The sequence below is a fragment of the Gymnogyps californianus genome, chromosome 10 (assembly GCF_018139145.2).
Source record: "Gymnogyps californianus isolate 813 chromosome 10, ASM1813914v2, whole genome shotgun sequence".
In the NCBI taxonomy this organism is placed as follows: domain Eukaryota; kingdom Metazoa; phylum Chordata; class Aves; order Accipitriformes; family Cathartidae; genus Gymnogyps; species Gymnogyps californianus.
The window spans coordinates 3,056,407-3,080,954 of record NC_059480.1 but is presented as its reverse complement, the minus strand read 5'-3'; the positions used below and the strand labels follow the sequence as shown (position 1 = coordinate 3,080,954).

Here is a 24,548-nt window from a genome sequence, read left to right as displayed (position 1 = left end):
CTCCGAGGGCCTGGGAGGTGTGGGTACACACACCATTGCAAACATCTCCAGGGGAGCTTGGAAGCAGCTTCTCCGTAACACACGTTCCTAACACACCCTTACGTCCCGAGAAAGATGCCCACCCCACCACCCCGAAACCACTTGAAGGGCAGCTCCACCTTTAGGAGAGAAACAGTGCAACAGTCTCCTCTGCACAGCAGGTACCTTCGTTTTCTCTTCTTCCCTCTGCGGGCTGAAGCAGAAAAGGGGGCAATAAAAGTAAATAAACAAACTATAGCAAAAAAAGCTAAAACTGGTCACTAGAATTTCTTACATATCTTGGTCCTAAGGAATTTTAATGTAAAATGCTTAAGGTCTTAGCTAGCTAGCCATTCTCCTCAAGTATTATTAACCTACTTCGTAACAGCATCAACAGGCAAAACAAAGCCCTTTGTGTAAGATCTGTGTCCATGTTGTAGAAAAACACAAGTATAGCAGCCTAAATTATAAACATCCTAAACCCATTCTGATCCTCAGCAGAGCCCGCATAGTTTTTATTATGTTAATCTCCCAATAATCTTTCATCATGCTGACTTGTCATTTAATGATCTGCTTTTCCACAGTAACCAAGGTCACCTGGACTCTTGGTAGGTGCCTTTTCAAGAAGGACCTTTTGCCACAGCAACAGGCAGAAGGAAAGATATCTTGCCTTTAGAAATGCTTCAGAATGCCAATGTGAATCTTTTCATTTTTGCTACAGTTCTCACTTCCAAGAGCTGGACAGGCAGCTTCTTTTCTTATGAAAACAGGAGGGTGGTCAGTGATGGCTCTTAGTTATGTATGAAATTTGTACATTAAACAGCTGAAGGCTTTGCTTCATTACTCTGAAGTAAGAACCAGAGCATTATCTTCAACAAGGGTTTTCGTGTTTTTAAAGAGACGTGCAACTCCTATTACTGGCTTAAAAACTTAACAAGGTAGCAGTCAAAGTATCACAGCAGAAAAAGTCTTCATTTTCAGCAGTGTCTGAAATACAGATACTAATTTCCTCAATTCGGTAATTTATCCAAAACATCCAAGAATACATCAATGTTTCAAGGACAGAGACACTTGTTCAACGTGGTAAGACTTCCTTCAGTCTCAAGGCAGTATTCCTGAGACAGGGCAAGACCAGTTGTACCTGCGGGATGTCCAGCTTCAAGCTAAGAGCATTATCCTCTCTCCCCCTCTACACCAAATCCCACAATGTGGCTGAACACAAATCCACAATTAATCAGGAAAACATAGTACAGAAAACCACATTTCAGGTTCCCTCTTCGCTCAGTCAGAACAAGATCTCACACACAAGACACGCAAATAAATGAATCGGAGCATTGTGGGGTTTTAAAAGCAGAACACAGGTTTATTTACAATCAAGTTCTTATGGGCAGCTGAATAAATAAAAACTTTGCCCCATATACTCTAATTCCCCTCTGCAGAAAGTGTCTGAACAAAAGGCTAGGTTAGAGAGATGCCTGTTCTAGCAGCTGCCCCCTAATCCAGCCCCTCCAAAGAACACACTTCCTTAGTAAAACTATCAGGAAAGAAGAAAATAAAGTGCAAATAAAAAGGCAGTAAAACGCTGGTGGCTTGTCTTGAGGCCCAGATGATGTGGAAAGGTTTGGCTGGATAAAGTTATGCCAGGTATCTCACACCCAGCCACATCATGGTTTTGGATGCTTAAACAGGGACAGAGCCAAGACACTGCTCCGCAGCACAGAGAGGGCTCCAGCGCAAACAGGAATATTGCACATGTGCTCAAGAAGGGGGCAAGTGGCCTGGAATTGCCAGCACCAAAACAATGGATTTGGGATTTAACCCCACCGCTCCCCTGTGTTCTACTGACAGCCGCCAGGACAGGACGGATGAACAGAAAAAGGGACCAAACATCTATATTCTGGTACTGAAGTCACAGTATGACTACATTCCTTATCACAGCAGCACAACAGAAGTTGAACTTCTCTCTCCTCACACCCAGTAACAAAACTGCCTGTGGAATAAAAAGATTAAAAATCTAATTTGTGATACCCAAGCTCTTGAAGGGCATTTTAACAAAAGGGTGCAGAAGTCCTGAAGAACAGACCATTCCCTTAAGAACAGGTGAAACTGATACAAAGAGTTCACATGACAGTGCCCGAGAACCTGTTGTCAGGATCAGAGCAGATCTGAATTGAGCTGATAACTCAAGGGCAGAGCTGCCAGAGCCACGGGACACTCTCTTTAAAAGCTGTTCCAACACTTCAGACTGCCTAGGACCTGTCCACATTTCAGGATCTTCTCACCCCATGCCTGAACTAGGCCACAAGAACAGAACACAGGAGACAGGACACGTATTAAGTCAGCATACACAGTAACTTCTTTCCAACATTTCCAACTCAGAAGTGCTGTAGATACATTTGTGTGACAGGGTATTTGGCACAGCTGTCTGGTGAGGAATCCCGCTAGTATCTTCAGCTCCACTTGGTGCATAGATACTGCATGTAAAGGCATGACTAAGTAGCATTCTCCATCCAGACCAGCTAATCCCTTGCTGAGTCCGAGTGCCACAGTGCAGTTACGGCCATAAGAAGTCTCTGACTCAGGCTCCTTCTCCATTGCTTTAGAACTTTCCTCTGGAAAGTGAAGCCCATGCGCTTGTTAATATCCCGACTCAGGATGGATCTAGGCTCGGGTCTCCATTCTGTTCAGCCACGGACCAGCACCACCATACACAGAGGCGCTGGACACTCTGCCTTTCACCCTCCGTCCAGTCAAAATTCAGACCACAGGACAGCCTTGTTTCCTTTGTCCACACTGACCACGTGGGCACCCGCTGGTGACCACGCAACTGCATTGATAGAAGAACTGAAATGGAAGCCAGGTATAAGTTTACAAAAAAGCTGAATTCCACAACAGCACTTAACACTGGAATGAAATACTATAGTACTCTGACTGTCAAAGAAAAAGCACTTTCTCAGCTCTCAAGAGACTCTGGCTTTTAATAAGCTTAAGAGAGATACAGTTTCTTCAGAATATATTAAATGTACTTTATTAGAATTGTATCTCAGTTTACGAAGTTGAACATTAACAAGCCTAACCTTAATTCAATCTAGAGAATACTGCCATGAATCCACAAAGAATCTGCATATTAAAAATTCTCACACACCAATATAAGTTGCAAAGCTGTATGACTACAATTCTTCCATAGCTCAGCAAGATTTGCAACCCAGATCCCAGCTTCAGATTATATGGCCAGCTTCCCCTCACCTGTGATACTTCGCAAGTGTCCTCTCCAATTTCCCAGTGAGCACATTCCAAATGTAGAGGGCCCCATCAGCTGAACCAGCAGCCACATAGTTACCATCAGGGCTATGAGATCAGAGAAGGTGCAGAAGGCAGAGAACAATTTTCAAGTCAGCAATTTACCAGCACACATCATCATTCTACCACAACTTTCTAAGCAACCAACTTGGCATTACATACTCTTTTAAGAGTTATGCATTCCCAGCAGCTAACACTAAGTGGTGAAAGCTCTTTGAAATCAGAAAGTTTCAAAGGCACGAGATCAACATCTACAGACGTACTCCATCTTGACCAAGAGGTAACCTTGGGCAAATCACAAACTCTGCCTCAGTTTTTCTAGCTGTAAGTGTGGACAATGCAGCCAAGCATCAGGAATCACTCACTTTTGCTGGGAAAGATTTATCAGATATCTTGCTTATATCTGACCTTACCTGAACACAACTCTTGTCCAGTCAGAGCCACATTTGAATCCCTGGGCGCTGAAAAGTTAGAATCAGATAATTGTAAGTTCATTTATAAGGTGATGGACTTCCAGGTTCTCACTAAAGAGCATGGTAAGGATTTCTACATGGTTCGGAATAAGCTCCAGTATCCCTTTATCACAATTTGCATTTCTTGTAACACCCTCCTCTCAATCGCATCTGAAGAAATTCTTTCCTTTAGGCCAAAGGCTTCTAAGCCAAGCTATCTTCTTTAAAGAGGTAAATGAAAAGATCCACCAGAGCAGATCTTTGCTGTTACACTCTAGAGAACTGCTGCCCATGTAGAAAAAAAGTTAGGAGACTGCTCTCTCCATGGAGATACTGAAAAACACTCCAGCATTGAGGGCAATCCAGTGTTCTGAAATTCATAATATTCTTGTGGAGAACACACTCACCTGAATGTCTGCTTGACAGCACTAACACGCAGATCAATGATCTTTAGTAAATCATCACGGGAACAGGTCAAAAGCTCTGTTCGCTCTGAGTTCAGGTCCAGAGCTGTGATTCTTCCAAGCAGCTCCAGTTCTTTTACTATGCTTTCAGTTCTAAAGACAGAAAGAAGCGGGGGGGGGGGGAGAGAAAGAAAAAGAAAGAGTAAACCAGGGTCCAGAAGCCAAACCACTGCATCAAACTTTGACTTGTCCCAGTGTGGAAAAAGAGGAGAAAAAGGATTACTGGTTTATTCTCACATTTTGATTCTTTCCCAAGCTAGATCTCACTTCGTGGATAACATTTCCAGCCAATAGTTAAATACTACTTTTCTCACAACCCCACCCTCTGAAAAACTAAGTAACATCTAGAATGGCAAGTACCGACCAATGCAAAATATTTACAAGAAAGCAGACTGCCTTTTCAGAAAAGAAACGGCATCCCCCCCACCCCGCCAAATCCCAAACCCAAAACACCAAACAGTATAAAAGTAGTAACAAAAGCCTCCTTCAACGGCCTTCTGCAACTCTTATCACAGTCTCATTAGCTTCCAAGCTCAGGAAGAAGAGTTCCCTAGTTCAGATTATACTTGGACAGCAATCCATAACCATTCATATGCTATAAGCTCTCTTACAATAGTTTTACCTGATGTCCCAGAAACGAATTTTCTTATCAAAATGTCCACTCATTACACATTGCTCAGTACATACGATGTCATTGCAGCTAGATCCTGCAAACACCGTTTTTATACCTAAAAAGGATAAACCAATGGTGACACACTGAAATTTATACTGTACAAACTGACAAAGACAGAGACAGGAAATAAACACTAAACCACACACACACACAGCGGCCACATAGAGCAGTGTCCAAAGAGTGCCACAGGGCAGACAAACTCTGTCTTAGAATAATCCTGACTTAAGTCTTCAACAACCTCTCTGCCCTTCTCAATCTCCTTTGCTGTGGCTAATATCCCTTTAAATGCTCCCATGACAGCTGCTTTACTTCCACTTCGTATTTAGACAGCTATAATCTGCTACTGTTAAACAACATGAAACTGTCTCCTTGACCTATGTTTGTGGTCCAGGTATCAAGGTAACCTTGAATCTCGACTTCTCTCTCAGTGCAAGCAGGTTTAAGAGCCAGCAATAGGAGAAAAGCCAAGGAAATAAGGTGTTTCTCCCAAGGAAAAATCTGGATCCTAGCATTTCCTTCATTTGAGATGTTGAAATTTTTGGTACATTTCCACAAGACATTTCCATCCACCTCAGGGTTAAAAACACTGACCTGGCTCCAAGTTTTTAGTGGAAGACTAAAATACCCACCCTCAGACTGGTAAACAAAGAACACTCACAGAACACAGCTGCTGTTAATGTAATAGCATTAACAGTGCTTCCTGCATACACAGGATTTCTTATTCCAGGTAACAGACAGAAAGAATCCAATTACTTGAACAACAACAGAAGATGGCATGGCTGCTAGTTTTTGCTTTTTTAGACTAGCAAGAAGATGAAATAATCCGGCTGATGTCAGATTTCCATTTACATTCAGTAGAAGCACAGAATATGGATGAAAGACAGAAGTTAGGTTTCCTTACAAACTTTGCTGCGGAGGTCCCAGAGCTTGAGAGTCCGGTCATGACTTCCTGAAACAATGCGTGCATTGTCGAGCAAGAACTTGGCTGACAGAACTTTACCGCTGTGACCTGTCAGGGTGTGCTGAGGACGAGAGATTTACATGGTAAAATTGCACAGTTCCACTTGCTCCCTCTCCTTGTAGCTTACTAGTTCTGCTATTTAACAACTCAAAGACAATGTTAAATCATAATTTGCATGTCTACTGAACGGCTTGGAGGAAAAAAAAAAAATCTATTATAGTTAAACAGAGATTAACACTGAGTAGGAGTGTTAAGTACCATAGAGTTCAGCCTGAAGCGGGAGACAGAGGTCACCTTTGACTGCAGTTTCTCTAGCTACTCAGGGAACCTGTGAGCTCTCTTCCTCCACACTCCATCCACCTACGTTTCATGGACAGACGGCAACTGCAATACAGCCTTGCAAGAGCGATGAGGAGAAGGGGTTAAAGCATGCTGAAAATGGAAATTGTGCCTTCAACTTTTTATAATGAGCTTCTCTCAAGGACACAACAGGGTATCTAGTCTCAACTGTTGTTACATCTTCAAGCCTGAGAGCAGAGACAACCAGAGATTTCAGACAAACTCCCTGCAGCAGTTTCTGTAACTGCAGGGGGAGGCTCTGTGGGGCTGAGAAGAACATGAACCACATTCACTTCAAATGAATGACTGAAGTAAGAATTGTGAAAAACGAGAGAGAAATCTTTGGTATATAGATTTTTTTAAATACTCGAGGGACTATCAAACTACACAAGGCAATCTGGACTTGGGAAATACAGAAGAAAAACCGTTAATAATGGAAAGGAATAGGAGCAAAGTTTGGGAAAAAAGCAAATCTGATACACAACACAAACTCTGAAAGAACAAATCATCCCATAAAGACCACTTCGTTTTAAGAAAGGACACAAACTCCAGAAAGGAGGATCTAAACTTTCACTCTGCATCTCTCTTCCGCTCTTGCTGCACAGTCATTACGTACAGATATTTGCACTTAAGTAGGGAGTTTGTGGCAAAATTTACCGTGATTTCAGCTTCATTGCCTCCTGCTCATGTGCAGACCATGACAAATCCGTACCACACACTCTCAAAACAAAGAATGCACTATTTTATCTCAGTGAACAGTGAATGCACTTGCCCAAAGCTGGTAGTCACCAAGGACACCAAAAAATTACGGGAAGATGCTGTGAAACCAGGTGGATGTTTGCAGGGATAACTAACTTGCTGTAGTAAGTAATCTATAGTCTGCTAAACTTTTATTCACTATAATTCACATCCAATAGTAGGTTTTGCACCCAAACAGAAGCTGCAAAAGAACTGATATTCTTCACTTTCCTAAATGAGACCTGACATCTCCACACTGAGAACTACCCAGTGAATTACAATGCAACTGTAGGTTATAACTGACACGTGAAACATCAGAAGATTCAGAACATCAAAGTAGCATCTTCCTAAAATAAAAAGTTGATGAAAAGTGTACATAGGAATGACAATAAAAAAACCTCTAGAAAGCTGAAGAGAAACTCTTCTTTTGGTCAATCAAAGCCTTCTTTAAACTAGAGCTAAGTGTCGGAGAAGAACATGAGTACAAAGGAGTCGGGAGGAGAAGAGGAATCTTTCAAAAGACATGGAGAATAAGTCAAGCACTTTTAGGCTTGCTACCTTTAACAGCTAGGCAAAGGACTCCTTTCCAAGAATGCTGCTCCTGACTTAAAACAAAAAATCCCTCTGTCTGCTGCAAACCCTTAATCAGCAGTCCTCTCCTTGCATTGAGGATAAAACATTGAAGTGGTTCTCCATAAACCATAAGAAGCATTTAAATTTCCACAGAGGGGGATGCAAAAGTGTATTGGGTTTACATGGTAAGGTTTTGCTAGTGGGGGGCTGTATTGTGAAAATATGCAGTAACTGGAGTTTCCTGCAAGGTTGTGCAGAGACCAATACTGTATTTTAGGTCTTGCTGTGAAGACCCTTAAGAGAAATAAAGATGTGTTAAGAAAAAGAATTATTGAAAGTGTCTGTAAATTCCCAACTTCCAAAATTGCCATGTCCCCATTAGACAAAACTGGAAATACAAGACAGAAACAGCCTGAGCACTGCTTTGCCTTCAAGAGACTCACCCGTAATCGATTGTCATCAACTGTCCAGATTCTGCTGGCAAAGTCATTTGAAGCTGCCAAGAGGTAAGAACCCTGTGAACACAAAATTAATTTAAAACTACTTCTGCAAGCCAATATGCAAATTAAACTCAAAAGTGTTTCCAATAAATCATTAAAACCGTATTAGTGCTATATTGCCAAGGGAAAAAAAGAAAAAAACCCAAAGCACAATAGCATATACCAGTAAGGAAAGCTAGTGTAACAACTTTCAAAAAGGCTATGGCTTTTTCTTCTCATCAAAATGTGACAGTGATTTGTAGAATCACGACTACAGATAAAAGGAATAACAATAACCAGACCAGAAAGGACATTCTCCTTTCCCTTCTGCTGCAGCGAGGAAACAGGTTCTAGTTTACCCTCACCTGCTGTGGGTTCTTTTCCTCTTTTTTTGATTTTTCACAGGGAAAAAGCCCTGCATCAACTACCCTACCGCTTAGATAGGCCTCAGAGTGGAATTAGCCCAATTCTTGCAATTTTCATTACAATTCTAACGTTTTAAACTAAGATTCCAAAAACTAAATGTGTCCAAGGAGAGATAAATTGACTTGTTCGTGGCTTTAGGCTTAGGACCCTTCCAAGTCATGCATGATGGAGAATGGACACCACAAGATTCATGCTTGCACTCCTGCCCATCTCAAAAGAATTTCCTGAATCCTTAAAGCCCGTCAGCATCTCACCTCAGGCAGTTCTCATCTCAGATGTGTTCAAGCAGCTTGCCAAAATCAGAACTAGTTTCTCCTGCAGATTAACAGTGTCAGCAAATCTCTAATGAGCTGGTCAGTGTTCAAAGGAAGGATCCTTTCGGGTGTGTATCAATTAAGTTTAGCACATAGAATCACCAAATGGAAGAAAGGTCAGCTTTGGTCTACTGTCTATGCAGTAAAGCATTGTGTTATGGGAGAGGTCTCAGCAGAAAAGTCAGATCACATGTCCAGTTATAACAATCCAAGACCCCAAACTCCTTCAAGTAAGACTGTTGGATGCTGATCCCAGTCATGTCTCCGGTACTTCAGGTTAACATGAACTGAACACATCACAAGCTGTCAGCAAACACTCTGCCAGCCACACCATTACTGTGCTGTGACTGGTGAGAAACTGCTGGGAGAAAAGGTCATGGAAGTACAAGTCTTCGGATAATCAGACCTTTTACTATTCATCACAGACCTCAGCAGAGCACTTATGGAAATAAACTTCACAGAAATAAAGCCTCAGTGTCTTTGCTTCTTTTGTGCTGTTAAGCCAGCTTTAGTGGGAAGCTGAAGACTAATTTCTTACTTTAGACAAAGCAAGCCTAGTGTATTTTATTGTAATTTTATCGTAATAGCCCAAAACACCCAATGTTTGAGCTGCATATCATCTCCTGAATAGTAAAGCAAAGACAAGAATTACAGACTATAGCATATCAAATAAAGATCTTTTGTATAAATTTTAACTATTTGCAGTTACTCTCATAAGTATTTTAACTCATTTCTTAGGTAACTTTTCAAAGTGTTAGAATGGAAATTGATAGCAGAGCACAACATAGTTCAATCAATTTATTCCCAATCACAAACAGTGGATATTGCACAGATACTCACAGCACTATCAAATTCTATGCTTGTAATCCCAGCGTTACTACCAGAGAGGGAACCTTTGGGCTCACACCTATCTGCACAGAGAAAGATGAACAAAACTTAAGCAATGGATTAGAACAGAAGCTGACAAAGTGAACTATAATATGAGTTTGTTTAGCATCCCGCCGTACCCCAAAGCAAAAAAAGTTTACCTCCCAAGACTTCCCAAAGCTTAACCCTGCGGTCCATGCCTCCTGTTGCTAGTAACCGGGAGCCAGGGCTGAACTGCACTGCATTCACCTCCCCATCATGTGCATCCTGAGGAGTGGGAGGAACAGAACAGCCACCCAAAAATGGAATTAGAATAGACCCAAAAAACCACAGATTAGAAAGCTATAGAACTTAATGGTTATATAGAACCACAGCTGTAGTTCTTTCAGCAGTATATAGGAAACAAAGCCACAGACTGAAATTCTACTATGGTTGATGGTGTACAAATAGAGCAAAAAGGCTGATCCTTATCTAAAGAAAAAAACCAAAAGCGCATAAAGAAAAACACTAGCAAGGACTCGACAGTGATAATAAACTGCCAGAAGCCTTACAATGCTTCATAAGTTTAGGCTTTGTAAGGTAAGGCTTTTAAGTTACACCAGAAAAAAATTAAGGAAAGGACAGAAAACAGTAACAGGTGATATGCTGTAGAAGGAAACTAACTTTTCATTTCTCCATCTAGAGCCAGCCATGGAACATGATCCAATCAGTTCATGCAACCACAGAATACTCAAGTCAGGCTTGAGTTAGGAAAGTCTGCTAGAAAACAGCATAACAGATTAACTGCATTCATTTAGAGTATTGGTGACAATGCTACTTTATATTGGTGATTAAGTAGTACCAGCACAGTTGTGACAGCACCTTCTCTCACAGAGAACTTGGGCTTAAGCTGTGGTTCCTATCTGCACGTGCAGTGACACCCCTGCACCCCTGCTTTCTCACAGCTTAATGTTTTGAAGCTTGAGTTGGCCACTTAATAGTGATTCTTAACCTTTTAAAACCTATGAGAATTTTAAGGTTCCTTCCTTTTTTTTCCCCGGTTAATTTCACAGCTTTATACTACTTATCCACACAGTATTAGTATCACAGTCTTAATTAATTTGCTGCATTCGTTTTTGAGTATTTTCAGTAACTGCTCTTTCAAAGCCATTTTTTCTGGACCCTTGTATTTTTCTGGAACCTTATATTTTTCTGGAACTTGTTGCTTGAACTTGGTCTGCCAGCTCATGTTTAGGGGTCATCACACTTCAAATCTAATCCTTCTATAAGTGCAGAAGAGCTATTCAGAACAAAACTGGTCAAAGGTCTTGCCTAGAAACTATGCCCAAGAATGATGGCTGAAGTGACTACCTTCTCCGCCTTCCCAAGCCTGTTCTACTCATCTCTCCAGCAGTGAGCCCGGTCTGCTCCCTGTATGCGCCAAACCTCTGGCACAGAGTCCTTGCATTCATTCCTGGAATGCTCCGCTGCACCTAGACATGTCCTTACACTCCACCTGGGCTCCAAACACAGGAGCTAAAACATAACACAGGTCATCTCCAGAAGGAACATATGGATTCCCATGAAATGAGCTGGGACTTTTTCCTTCTAATATTGCAGTGCTAACCACACATCACCTCCATACTGCCACAGTCTGACAGGCTTACTACTGCAGCTGTTCCTACTCCTGCTGCAAGATAGTGAATTGGAATGGGGCAGCATTCCCCACATTGCCAAGACTAGGGGTCAGCATAGTCTACTGTGGTTTGCCCCTCCATATGGGGAAGCCAGGCTGCGCTGCTCTTGGAAGTTCAGATGACATTACAGAAGATCAAGAGAAAGGTGAAAACAACATAACCTCTCACATGGTTCTTGAAAACCTCACATATATAGCTTTGTAGTACCTTTTATTATGAAATCAGCCAGGATTTACATCTGCTGATCAAGTATGCTTGCTGTACAAAGACAGAGGAGGAAAGAGGTTGCAACACCTCGAAGCCATGAACACCTCCTCTGATGCTCCCTATTCAAGCCAGCTCCAGGCTGTCACTTAAGTTATGACCCTATTCTCACTTAAGGTAACATTGCTACTCCCTCCACCCCGTGACTGCCACTAGAGAAGATGGTAACAGGGCAGGACAGGAATACACAAGCCTCCATGCTGCAGTGAGCCACTCTGTTACTCTGGATGAAAAACATAAGTCATTTCATATCCATGAAATATCCATATCCAGAATTGGAGTGCCTGAGAAAGCTCAAGAGGAATGTTAAAACAAGTAGCTGCGTTACAAGACACTTTATCACAATATCTTTCATTCAGAAGGCAATGCCCTTCACAGAAATTTAAGTTTGGCCTTGTGAGGCCAGAACCACATATAAAGGAGGTCTCAGCTTGAAAACTTTAGATCACACACAACAAATGAAGACACCCCACTACCACGAGCTCCTCTTAACCAGTTCTGTTGGATGACATTCAGTGCCACAACTCCCTTCACTGTGGAGAACTGGAACTGAATTAATCCCAAACTGTCAGCAATCTCTTCCTCAATCATAGCTCTACTATTGCATGACAGAAGAGGGACTGCTGGGAGCCAAGAGGGTAATGGAGTGTAATTCCCCTGTGCCCTCAGACCTTTTACTAGTCATCATTGACCTCAGTAAAACAGACATCAAGCACACTGGCTCTAAGAAGCATTTGGGCTAAGAATTAAATGGGATGAACTATGCTACCAAATCAAGAATTCCTTCTTGTTTGGCAATGTTAATAGAAAGAGTTTCAGGAGATCAGTTCCCACACAGATAGGATTCACTTCCTCCAAAGACAGTAAAAGAAATGGTAAAACCGAGAATTGCTTCTATACTTACAAAGACACATACGGCAGTAGTGGGCACTCTCACTTCTTTACTGGCACCTGGATGTGGCTCTACATTATCCTGGGGAGCAGGGAACGAGGACAAAGAACGCCTCCTGAGATGAAACAAAGTAGAAATACTTTAAAATGAGAAGTGAACACAGTTTCTCTTGAGTTCATCCAGATCTGTACCTGTCATTTAACTACACTGTACAGAGATTAAAAAATGGGGGAAGGAATTTTTAACTTTCTTTTATCCCATCTTTCAAAAATTACATTTGTCATATAACGCTACATCCACTTGCAGCTTTAGATATTTCATAGTACACCAGATAAGTTACCTGAACTGATTATTGACCTCATTTTGGAGCAGTCTTTTTTTTTTTTTTTTTTTAATAGGAAAGAGAAACATGGGAATGACTGCAGCCGAGTTCAGCTGGAGAGACTGCAACTCCATCATTATGTCTAGGGAGACTCAACACCACTGCAGCACTACATCCCAGGTAGCAAAATGCTCCATTCAAAAGCTTGGGCTGCACCATTTAAGCAAAGACCATCCACCTAATGCCCAGCTTAACTTGGACTGGCTCCACTCTGGATACTAAGCACAGAACCCAACGACTTACTTCAAATAACCCTATTAAAGGAGTAAAGTGCAGTGGAAAGTAAGAGCAAACCCCATGTATTCTCTCCACAAAGATGGGCTCATTGCCTCTCTAACTGTAGACAGTTTCTAGCCAGTGTTATCAACACCTGAAATCTAATCAGGATAATGCAGCTGGGTTCCATGTTACTTCAATGGAATACATTCACATGCTGGACTAAGAGCGGATAATGTTTTCACCTGGCAGCATCAGAAGATTGATGTCCCAAAAGGGGAGACTCAGACAGACTGGAGGGAAAGGTCAGAGGTCAGCACACGGCAAGATGGAAGAAACAGGAAGTTGAGGAGAACAAAAAAGAAAAAAAAAGAAAGGCAGAAGCTAGAAGAAAGGCTGAAATTATTTGTTCATATTCCCTGCATCACCAAGATTTTGGCGTACATTGAAACCAATATACAAAACAAAGAGGTGAAAGTGTTCTAACCTACCCAAAGATATTAGTGATAGAGTCCAGAAGGCCTCCAGCTGGCTGGGAGAGTCGCTTACTGAAGGAGGGGAGGACAGGTTTAAACCTTGTGAATAGCTTCTCCACATAAAGATCAATACAAACACATTTCATAGCAACAAGTCTCTGGAAAGACTCCCTCCCCTGCAGACCCAGTCCAAAGACAGAAAACACCAGAGGCAGGCATCAGTTCAAAAGTCACCAGTAACTACAACTCAGAACATAATTTGTGAGTGAAGTTTCTTCAATTTCCCCTCAACCTCCACACTGTGAATTACTGGTTTTAGATGTAACAGTCTGCCAAGTCTGAAGTTTCAACCAAATTAATCCATGCTCTCATGTAACTACCTCTTACTTTCCACTCACTGCTATTTTAGAGAAAGAAAAAGATGCATTTAATCTGGGTGAAGATTATTTTCAGCATTTCAGCTAAATCCAAAAACCCAGCTATTTGCAAAGTCACATTGATATATTGTATAGTGACAGAGGCATAATACAACAGGCACTGTAATATCCATGCTATTGTCTATTTTGTTTTTAAGATTAAACACAGATTTTTCAGACACTAGTGTAATTTAGTTAAAAGAGCAAAGGAAAAACAGCGTATCTAAAGCATGGTAACAGAGAACACAGCACATGAGTTTCATACTGCTCTGGTGGAAGTACTAAACTGTGTTCCAGCTAAAGGCAGGTAAAACCCTAAGTAATATTCCCAACATTGTTTCAACTCTCTTATACCCCTTGTTCTTCCTCAATGACATGGTACAAAAATCTCTTGGTCTACAAACCTGGATGTTCGGCTGACAGCTCGCACTGGAGATGTCTCCTCAGCTGTGTCAGAGGTTTCATCTGCAAGTACTTCAATATCATCATCCCTGCTGAAGTGAGAGAAAACACCTCATTTTCAATCAGCCAGAGCTTCCTATGGAAACCACCCACTGATGTATATGAACTGAATGGACGACACTGTTCCAGGGTCTGTCGGTGTCTGCGCCCAGCCCACATCTAGGCTTATTTAGCTGTAGTAACATATAAGTAGATCCAGACAACACAAACACTGATGTAGCTGTCACTGCCAGAGATACTACATTCAACATACAACATCCGAAAACAAGTACATGCAGCACCTAAATTTCAGGTTTTTTCTTTCCAGCTGCCAATTACACTCTTCACTGCCAAAAGGGTTGGATTCCCCCCCCATATTTATGTTGACAGGCATCCTTTCCAGATTCTCTTTACTACAGGCATTATATTTCAGCTTGCAGCACTGCATACAGCATTATAATGACCTATCACATCTGAGCAAGACTGCTACAGAGTGAATTATATTTGCTGGAACAGTTACAGAACAGCAAAAACATGAGTTATTGCAACACCAAATATAGGTGATATCCTATTTTCACAGCACCGTTTTTGCTGTTCCAAAACAAGGAAGTATTAAAAAAAGCACAAGAGTTTGCATTTTCCTTCTTCATCCACACCAAAGACATCCTGATACTTTCTAGACTGTTGTACTTCAGGTGCTGCTCCATTAAGTACAAGGAATGTTTTGGTCCACTTCATTAAAGTGTTGGTGTATGACTGAACAGAAGTGTGAGGTTCCAATACATATACCATAAATTAATCCAGCTGAACTACTCAGCTAATGCTAAACGGTTTTTCCCCATTAGTCATCATGGGCTCTGACAGTCTAATATTTTTTCCTTCAATGATGGTTTTTGCTCCACTGCTGATTTTGCAGGACAAACTATTTTTAAACACACTCTATCAACCTGATGCCATTTGTCTGAACGGAAGTTTAAATTCAGCATTTAAGTAGGAATAAACCAATTCCTGCCATCAGATAACACTCAGCTGCAAAAGAATTGAAGAGGATGGGACCATTTTTAATCTCCCATTTCAGAATATAGCTGCACTTCAAGTTCTAAGATTTTGGAGGCTAGTATATATGAAAAGGCTATAGAAAATATATACCCTGATTGAAAGCATCAGGCTGATATTTCAATACAACACTATCAAGTTCTGCTGATGTTTCTTTTTTAAAATCTGAAGTTTGAGCTATTAAAATTGTATGTAGCAAAAGAACTTTCCATGTTAACTTAACATATTTTTGAAGTGAATGTAAACACCAGGGTGCACTCCTTGCTGCAATTTTCCCCTTCAGTAAGCAGCACATTTATACAATACAAACCCTCTAAAATTACAAAATCAAAAAGAAGGAATCAAAAACATCTGTGAAGCAAAGCTTGAGTAATTTACAGATGCACTTGTTTTTGAGATTTTTTTTTTTTTAAACAGGCTTCTTTTTAACTTCTCAGTGTCTCATATCAAATTATTTATGAAACACTGAGACCATCATCCTCAACACAACAGGAAGTAAAATATTCAAGCTGTTATGCTACACCTACTTCTGAGCTCAGCTCTAAGATAGGAAGGTCTCACTTTGGGTAATGGAGAGGTAGAAGCTTAACAGGGAAAGTGGCCACAGACATTACATGTGTGTTTCCCCTGTCAGTGCAACATTATTTATTGAAGAGTTTAATATTCTAAGATATTCCGTGTGCATTTACATCAAATAATGTGGACAAAAGGGATATCACTGTTCTTACGAGCTGGGAAGACTGTCCTCTGGCTTGGGACTGTCCACTGGCCTGTGACACAGAGACCAGCAGTAACCTTGTCATGGAGAGTCACACCTCAATAAGCTAAGGGAATGGAAGCATTTAAACATTTAAAAAAAAAGCCAAAGCAAATTGTGCTAACTAGTTGTATTGTAAATTGCAGTTTCAACTTTCCTTCCAAATGCTACAAGCTCTCTCATACTCCCTTTACACAGGCCCCTCCGATCTACCCCAGACTTTTGCGTGAGTCCTCTTCCAGAGCAGACACATTGCTCCCATCATGTGCAAGGACATGCAGCACAGAGACCTAATGTGATTACGTGATGCTAATACAAAGACAACAGATATCAAGAAAAAGCCTGCACACTGCTCTGAAGACTGGCTCAGCAGTTTCCAGTAACAATGCAGCAGGTGTAGTTTTTCTGGATTTGGCTAACACGAGTGCCAATAACCTTATCAACCTGGTGCAAAGCACCTATACCATCAACTGCCCACTTCAGTCGGCTGATTAAATACCACCCAGGAGTAAACACAGCAGTGAAAAGAACAAGAGACTAGAGATATTTATCTCTGGCTTGCCAGGAAAAGTAACTCCACATCTATCTATTTTTTTTCCTACAGAATAAATCTCTCCCAGTATGGAAGTGATCAATATATTTTCCCCCACCTTAACTCACTCAGTACCTGTTCCTACAGGAAATCCTTGAACATATTTGTAGTCTAACACTTACAAATGCAGGCATCTCCAGACTATATTGTTTCACGATTGAAGAACTACTTTGAAGACCAAAGGCACCACATAACAAATGTTTTTATGCTGAGATAATAATATGTATTCACTGTATGAACCATTCTTAGGACTTTCAGTCCAAGCATCTATTTTTAGTCATAACAGAGCTGCTTCTTCTGGAAGTTCAAGTAGGGAGAGTTACTGTACATTTTTGACTTTACACCAAAGTTTAAACACTTCTCTACATCACCAAATTTAGAAATAACAAAGATACCGTTTATCATGCATCTGCATAAAACCGAAGCATGAAGTGATGAAGGAGACACTATAAATCAAGACTGCTTACGGTTCAACAGGCAGGGGTTCTTTGGCAGCTTCTGCTAGCTCCTTCTGCAGCCTGGCTTGTCGTCTCCTAAGAAAAAGAAACCAAGGTTATTTAAAAAAAAAAAAAAACAAACCAAAAAAACCCCCAACAAACTTCCTTAATCCCATCCCAAAGGTTACTCTGCACAGTTTTTATGGGCTTTATAAGATTTTTAAATTAAAAAAAAAAAAAAAAAGGACAAGATCAATCAAGGGAGGCAATAAGGCGGAGTGTACCTATGGCCCTTTATGACTCATATGAACGCAGATTTACTTGGAGTGCAAGAACTTGCAAAAATAATGACTATGTTAGTAAAGATAATGCCAACTGCCAAGCACTATGAGACTTGTATTATAACTCTTAGTCTCCAAGTATTGTTAGTTACCAAGTAAGCTGAAGCAATTCAGAAGAAAAATTATTTTGCAAGGAAAAAAAAAGGTACAAACTTATTTTTGCAAGTTATACATAGCTCAGTCTCACGGCAGCCACTCCTTTTAGCAGAACACAAAAAAACACTTAAGTTGGTTAAGCCAAAAAAGGATAAAACTAGGAGATCAAGATGCAATATGAACAAGAGAAGTCCAAATCTAATACCAGCAAAAAAAATCCAGTGTCTATCTGATTTATCATCTTCAGGCCATAGTTAAATGTTGCTCAAGAAACAAAAGAACATGTTTTATTCATTTAGAAGACAGGAATGTTTTCACAAAGCATTTGTCTGTGTTGGCCAGAAGAAGGAACACAAAGTTCTGGACTCTCATTGTGTTGTGCAAGAATACAGAGATCTCTGAGATCTAAATTAAATCTGGTTTTATCCTATGCACTCATAAGTATTAAAAAATATACTGGGAAGTAGTTTATCAAATAGAGGTCATCAATCTCACCTTGAATCCTTTTCATTTTCCGCATTCAAACGATTGGCTTCTTGTGCTTTCTCTGCCATCCAACGCGAGACCAACTCCTGGTTGTCTTCAGTAGTTTTCCTCAGTTTCTCCTCCAAGGCATTGAAGGTGATCTGGAGAGCATCATATTCGTCTTTCAGTGTCTGATTAGCTCGCTCAAGATCTTGCAGTTTGCTACGCAATTCCTGGCACTCTGTTTCCAGTTCAGAGATCTTTTGCAAATACTCTGCAATCCTGGAATGGCAACAAAATATATAAAACAATGAGGATCTCCTTTGGGATCTACACCATCTTCTTTGTGCTATTTGTACAATGCCTAATAAAGGAATTTTTAGCCCATGGCTAGGACTCCTAGAGAATATTATAACACTAATAAATAACTCAACCAGAAGTCTGGGTCTCATACCAACCATACAGATGAAACAGTTCCTACTCACTTTGCTTCATTCATCTGCATCTCTTTGTCCTTCTGCTGCATTTGGTTATTCAGATCAATTACAGACTGGGCCAACTAGGGAGAGGAGAAAATTACATTACAAAATGCAGGGATGCCAACTGGATAACACACACTGAGCAGCAACCAGCGAGAGCACAGACCAATCTAACACTACAAGCATGAAGCATACCTTTCAGGTCTTCTTTCATAGCTTTCTATACAGATCTGTTTACTGCCCCTATCACACAGGTCATTAAATCAGGGAATCCACTTTCAAAAATGAGTTGTCAAAAAGTTACTGTCCTTTGATGTCTCACGCCCTTCCCTCAAAAAGTTTCTTTAATAAAGTCACATCAAACAGAATGCATATTAGGAAGAAATTTTATTTTTTAAAATAGTGGAAAAATCAATACAGAAACTAAAAATTGCCAAGTAAGTAAACCAACAAATGAGTACTAACAACCAAGCAACAGATCTTCCTGTTACGGCCAGGACAGCCATTACAGGAGACATGTAGCTCACACACTGTAAACACAGGTTTCATGAAGAGTTTTCCCACAAAAAGTTGCTGGTGGGGTCTCTGCAGTGCACAGGAAATACAGGGGCAGAGGCCAACACTAATGAGCTGCTGCTGCTGCCAGCTCACAGCTACCCAGTCAGTGAGCAGCAGCAAGCCCCACAGCGTGCAGAGCCTCAGCTGCCGGGGGAGAAGGAAGACTGAGTTTTGAGAAGAGTGCCTGCCTGGATAGATGGCTTAGGATACCAGGCTGGGAGGAAAGAAGGAATTTTCAGTGTTTTGACTAGTCAGTGCATACCTGCTGTAAAAAGCTGTCTCCTCTTTGAAAAGCTCAGAATTACTGACATGGGAGCTTCTCCACAACTCCAGTGAGGTGTGATCAAAGGAGCATGATAACCTTTTCCAGGTCACTCCCACCTTCTCCCTAGACAAGTCTGCAGTACCATTCAGGTACTAGCTCCTGGACTCATTCAATCCACTGCTGTAGTTTTTAAAAACCCAATTCTGCTGACAAAGCCTCCACATCTTCCCATCAAAAAAAAAAAAAAAAAAAAAGAAAAAAAGAAAAAAAAGGCAGCTTTTCCTCTCTTCCAGGCCCAAGTCTCATAGCTTACAGGACTCCTGGGCTCCCTACTGCATCTACATGGCAGAACCAGTACTCCCTTTTCAGTCTAACACCTTTGCTTGTGCTTGTTTATTTTGTCCACTCTTTTATAGCAGTGGTCCTGCAAAGTGAGACAAATGAAACCACACACAGCCACCTATTCTTAGTCATTCAGTCTTTTCAATGTAGAACTAGTGGCCATGTGCACCTCTAAACTGGATCAGTTCCTTCCTCCTCTAACAAATACAGTTAAAAACGTATTAATGAAACACAAAATTAAGCACTTCTTAAAAATCATACTATGCTGCCAATGTAAGCTCTTATCTCCCGGCTGTCAGTTTTCAAGATCAACCATCTCTGGTTTATTTTAATCATCAACATGGGGAGCTTAAAAAGGCTGTACATGAAACGAGGAAAAAATGATGATGAATAAGCTTGGTAAAATTAAGGTCATGTTCACAAATGGCCATGTATGGACCATACAGAACATGAGATGACTTTCTAACCTCGCCACGTTTCTTATGCAGCTCTGTCAGCTCCTCTTGATGCTTTATCTTCAGCTGTGCCAGTTCTTGCAACTGAGCATCATTCCATGTGCTATCATGTCCTGGACTGGAGTTTGAGAGAGAAGAAGAGATATCACAAACTAGAATCCAATTGCTTCTGTGCCTTTGACAGTTAGTCTCAGGACATTACCTCCCTTGGATTTTCTATACTACATCAGAGATACAGGTCATTCATAACAAACCAAGCCACAGCTAGCTCCCCCACAAAACACTTCTCGCCAACCAAAATGCCATTATGTAGTACTGGAAAATTAAATTTACTGAGGACTCGATTAACCTTTTTGTACATTTCTAAAACAGAATTCAAACTCATATGAAAGATAACTAGCCTTTGCTTAAATTTGCATGAAGACAACTGAGTCTTAAAAGTACACTCTCCAAATTCTGGAAGAACTACAAATATTTTACTATCTCAATTTTGTTTTGGAGGGAGCTGGCAGACCTTGAAGATGCTAGGTATCGGGAGAGAGCATAACACAGGGCACAGAATCAAAAGCCAGGGAACCAAGGGTATATTCCCAGGCCCTTGGGTTTATAGTCCCAGGTGTTATAAGTAACTTCTCCATTGTCCCAACTATGCTCTAGCCTCTTACTGTGTAAAGGTTTTGGAGTGTTTTTTAATTGTTTTACAACACAGTGGTACCGTGACATAAGCTGGAATTTCTACACACCAGAAGCACGCACATATCACCCCCCCAAACAACTATGATCATAACGTTTATCGCTCAAGTCTTTGAAAGCAGAGACAGGAACAGATGTCAGTTTTTTAAAAGCATATACATGCATATACATATCACACACAGAGACTTTGAGCAAGTTAACAGCTACATTTTAAATTACAGCTTTTAAAAATAATAATTTTAAGTTCATCACTATTATACCAGACAAACAGAACAAGGTAACTGCAAGCACCTGTTTCTGCAGTCATTCTGTGTTATAACAGTCCAGTGGGAAACAGATAATGCATTCAGAAGCTGAAAGCTCTCACAGTGCTATCAGTAACTTAATGCTCTTCTCAAAAACAAACAAACAACACCTCACCGAACTAATACTGTACTAGAAGACACTGCATTTCCAAAAAACCGTGTCCAAACAGATAGGAAGCCAAGTCCTGTGGTAATATCCAACATGTCCTATAACTCTGGCCATGCATACATCTCTACACAGAACTAGATACTCCTCCTCAGCCTTAATGTAAATAAAAGCATTTTTCCTCATCTATCTAGGATTAGGGAATTCATTCTATTTCAAAGAACTGTCATATACTGAGGACAGTATCAGAGTTCAGCTTAGTATTTACTTTGAAGATGCTGTTTCTGTGCATTTTTTCTCATCCTCGTCTACTCCAGCCTCATCTCTTAGAGTAGGTGTTCACCCAGAATCAGATTCTCATAAATTAAAGATGGTTCAAGACAACCGCAGGCATCAGAAAGCTTTTGAGAACTTTCACACGAGTGTGAACTCCAGCCTGCTGGCCAAATGCTGACATTTTGCCTGCAATTCCTGTAAAATCAGGAGGAGTTCTTTCCTTACTAGTAATAGTACACAATAGCCTTAACTATATTTATTTGTTTTGTATCCCAATTAGACACACACATACAGTTTTGCATTATATAGCAAAAAGAGCTTCAACAGAGGAAGCAATTCCTACAGAAGAAGGACATTCTGAGCTACTTAGCCCTGCCTTTTCTTCAGTTACACCAAGAGGAGAACCCAACAGCCTTTACCTGCTGGGATTTACATGCTGTCCAGACAAAGGACACACTACTAGCATACTCGTTTGCTGTGGATTCAAATGCCAACAGAATAAGCAGCATGACCCCGGCCTGCAGCACTAGAGTGCTATTGCCAGGTTAGAGAGGAAGTTTCCTGAAAAAATCCTGCTAAAAGCAGGCAGAAGACACATTCTTTTTAGCATATGGTACTTATTTAGGACTGACACTTCACAATCATGATTTTCTCCATTCCCCCCTTCTATGTGATAACACAGATTGAAAGAAACTAAGACATCGGTTTCTCCCTGCACTGCAATACTTATAAGATGGAACAATTTCAAGAGTCATATCATAATCATTAGGAACTAACACCAGGCAAACATTATAAGCATTACAAGGCAAACAGATCAGCAGCAGAGGCTCATTCTGGTCCACCTCCATACCTTGAGTTTGTGGTAAATTAATTTCTGTCCAAAACTTGGTCACATCTTTCTGCACTGTATACTGTAAACGTATTGTAACTTTATCACATGTTTAGAGTTAGTTATAATTTCTTTTTAGTTCAAGAGAATTCCCAGTTTGTTTTATTCTAAGTTACTGTAGTAACCTAGAAATTGTTTGTGTAATGCATCAAACAATGGTTTAGGTTACACTATGCATGACAGACCAGCTGACTGAAAGAAAAGGAATTTTAAATACCTGATCTCATGTCTGCTCTGCATGTCATATTTTTCTGCTTGAAGCTTATCAGCCAGCACCGCATGAAGGTCCGACTTCTCTAGTAGCTTGTTATCTGAAAGGGCAAAAAGTGCAATTAAGAAGATAACCAAAAAGCAAAACCAGATTCCCACTCTCTTCTTCTACCAGCTAAGATCTAGTATCTTTAATTATTCTGACACAGCCAACATTATGTAAGCCTCCACCACATTAGTGTGTGCTCCTCTTTGATGTCAGCAGGCTATGGCAGTATTCAGCTACAACTCCAAGAATTCCTCATTAATCCAGACGCTGTATGGGACCGGTCTTATGAAAGTTTAATAGAGAGACTGCTCAAGTGTATTGTTATCTGCTAAAACAGAAGGAGTTCAAAGTTCAAACTCTTTATGTCCCCTCAAATGATAGCAACAAGGAAAACAGACCTGCCAGAGAACTGGTCATATCCAACATTGCACAGTCCTGCTGAGGTTTGTTTGCTTTTCCCCCCCGTAACATATAGCGCCTCAAGTGTGTGAGCCAGCAGCTCTTAGGTGACCCCCACTTCCATTTGCTCCTATCACAGCTGAGGCAGGAGAGAGATAGGCAAGTAAGCACTGGATAGAAAGCGCTGGCCCCTGAATAGCTTCAAATTTGATAAAAGATCGTGAACAGGATCAATAGCACTATTGTTCTCAGTTCCACAAACATCCAAGCGGGAGCCTGCAGACAATTTAGACATTCAATCACCATCCACAGCACAAACTCGGTTTAGCCTGTGAGGGAACCGAGCAAGCAACTACTTACTTTCTTCAACAGGGTAGAAACCCCAACTTTTCTCAGTTCTAACAAACATCTCCCAACCAGTCTTCTGAAACCGACACATGCGAGGCCTCAGGGACCCTTTACCACCGCGTTTTTCCCACTTTCCGAGGAGGTGGGGGAAAGGAAAGCGCCTCTCGGCCTCGACCCCGCCGGGGGAGCCGCGCCGCCGCGGCCCACTTACACTGCCCGATGATCTCCTCGAAGGCCTGCCGCTGCAGCCGGTCCCGCCGCCGCAGCTCCGCCGCGATGTGCCGCTTCCAGGGGGGGAAACCGGCGGCGCGCAGCCCCGACGCCATCTCCGCGGCTATAAGATGCAGCGGGGGCGAGCGCCGCTCGGGCCGCGGCCCGCGAAGGGCGGCCGAGGGGAGGGTGAGGCGGGCGGGAGCGCCGGGAGGCGGCGGGAGGCCGGTGCCCGGCCCGCGGCGGGGCGAGGGCGGCGGCGAGGAGCGCCCTCTCAGAGCCGGGGCTCGGCCGGCGCGGCCCGCAGCCGCCGCCCCACGCCCGCCATGGCGCTGCGGCCGCGCTCTGTCAGGGGTCCTCGCCCCTCAGCGGCGCACCGCAACGGCGACAGCGGCTGCCCCGCCACTGCCTGGCGCCGCCCTCCCGCCCGCCTCCGGCGCCACTACCCCCACTACCCTTGCCCCCGCGCCGGGCAGCGCCGCGGCGAGGTCGCACTGCAAGCGCAGGGCCAGCCTCCGCCGCCGGGCGGGCGGACACCCTTGTGAGGAGAAGGGGCCTCGCGCCGCGCCATTTTGTGCCCCCTCCCAGAAGGGCGTCCGAGCGCTGCCGCCATCTTGAGAGCGGCGAGCTACGCCATCCAGCCCGCGCCGCCATCTTAAGAGGGTTCTACCCACCCCTGCAGAGGCGCATGCGCACGTCCCCTGGCGCCCCCGGTTGCTGTCGGGAGCAGCTGCCGCGCGGGGGGGGGGGGGGCGGCCGCCGGCCCCGGGCTGTCTTTGGGGGAGCATGGCACCCGCCGTGCCGGCCGAAACAAGTACCGACAGCCGCGGTTAGCGAGGGAGGCACCAGCGTT

General features: G+C 42.3%; 1 protein-coding gene and 2 non-coding genes across 8 annotated transcripts; all 3 read right to left on the bottom strand.

Moving 5' to 3' along the window:
* Window positions 1-1,358: 1,358 nt before the first annotated feature.
* On the bottom strand, window positions 1,359-23,888 carry ATG16L1 (autophagy related 16 like 1). 6 transcript variants are annotated; one of them, XM_050902901.1, is made up of 19 exons: window positions 23,697-23,888; window positions 22,697-22,790; window positions 20,223-20,328; window positions 18,597-18,670; window positions 18,142-18,393; window positions 17,240-17,305; window positions 14,331-14,417; window positions 13,526-13,582; window positions 13,280-13,327; window positions 12,449-12,551; window positions 9,766-9,871; window positions 9,578-9,648; window positions 7,962-8,033; window positions 5,809-5,929; window positions 4,857-4,962; window positions 4,178-4,327; window positions 3,732-3,779; window positions 3,265-3,366; window positions 1,359-2,862 (listed from the first exon to the last, which is right to left on the bottom strand). In XM_050902901.1, the coding sequence occupies exons 1-19, from the start codon at window positions 23,809-23,811 to the stop codon at window positions 2,769-2,771; spliced, it is 1,872 nt and encodes a 623-aa protein (XP_050758858.1). In that variant the 5' UTR covers window positions 23,812-23,888; the 3' UTR covers window positions 1,359-2,768. The 6 variants fall into 6 exon arrangements, with proteins under 6 accessions (XP_050758858.1, XP_050758859.1, XP_050758860.1 ...); XM_050902902.1 differs by lacking the exon at window positions 13,280-13,327 and having other exon boundaries at window positions 14,331-14,420; XM_050902903.1 differs by lacking the exon at window positions 13,280-13,327.
* Window positions 8,903-9,165, bottom strand: LOC127020390 (small Cajal body-specific RNA 6). The gene has a single exon (XR_007767070.1). It is a non-coding gene; the product is annotated as a small Cajal body-specific RNA 6 (non-coding RNA).
* On the bottom strand, window positions 11,967-12,237 carry LOC127020397 (small Cajal body-specific RNA 6). Its single transcript, XR_007767077.1, has one exon. It is a non-coding gene; the product is annotated as a small Cajal body-specific RNA 6 (non-coding RNA).
* Window positions 23,889-24,548: the final 660 nt, after the last annotated feature.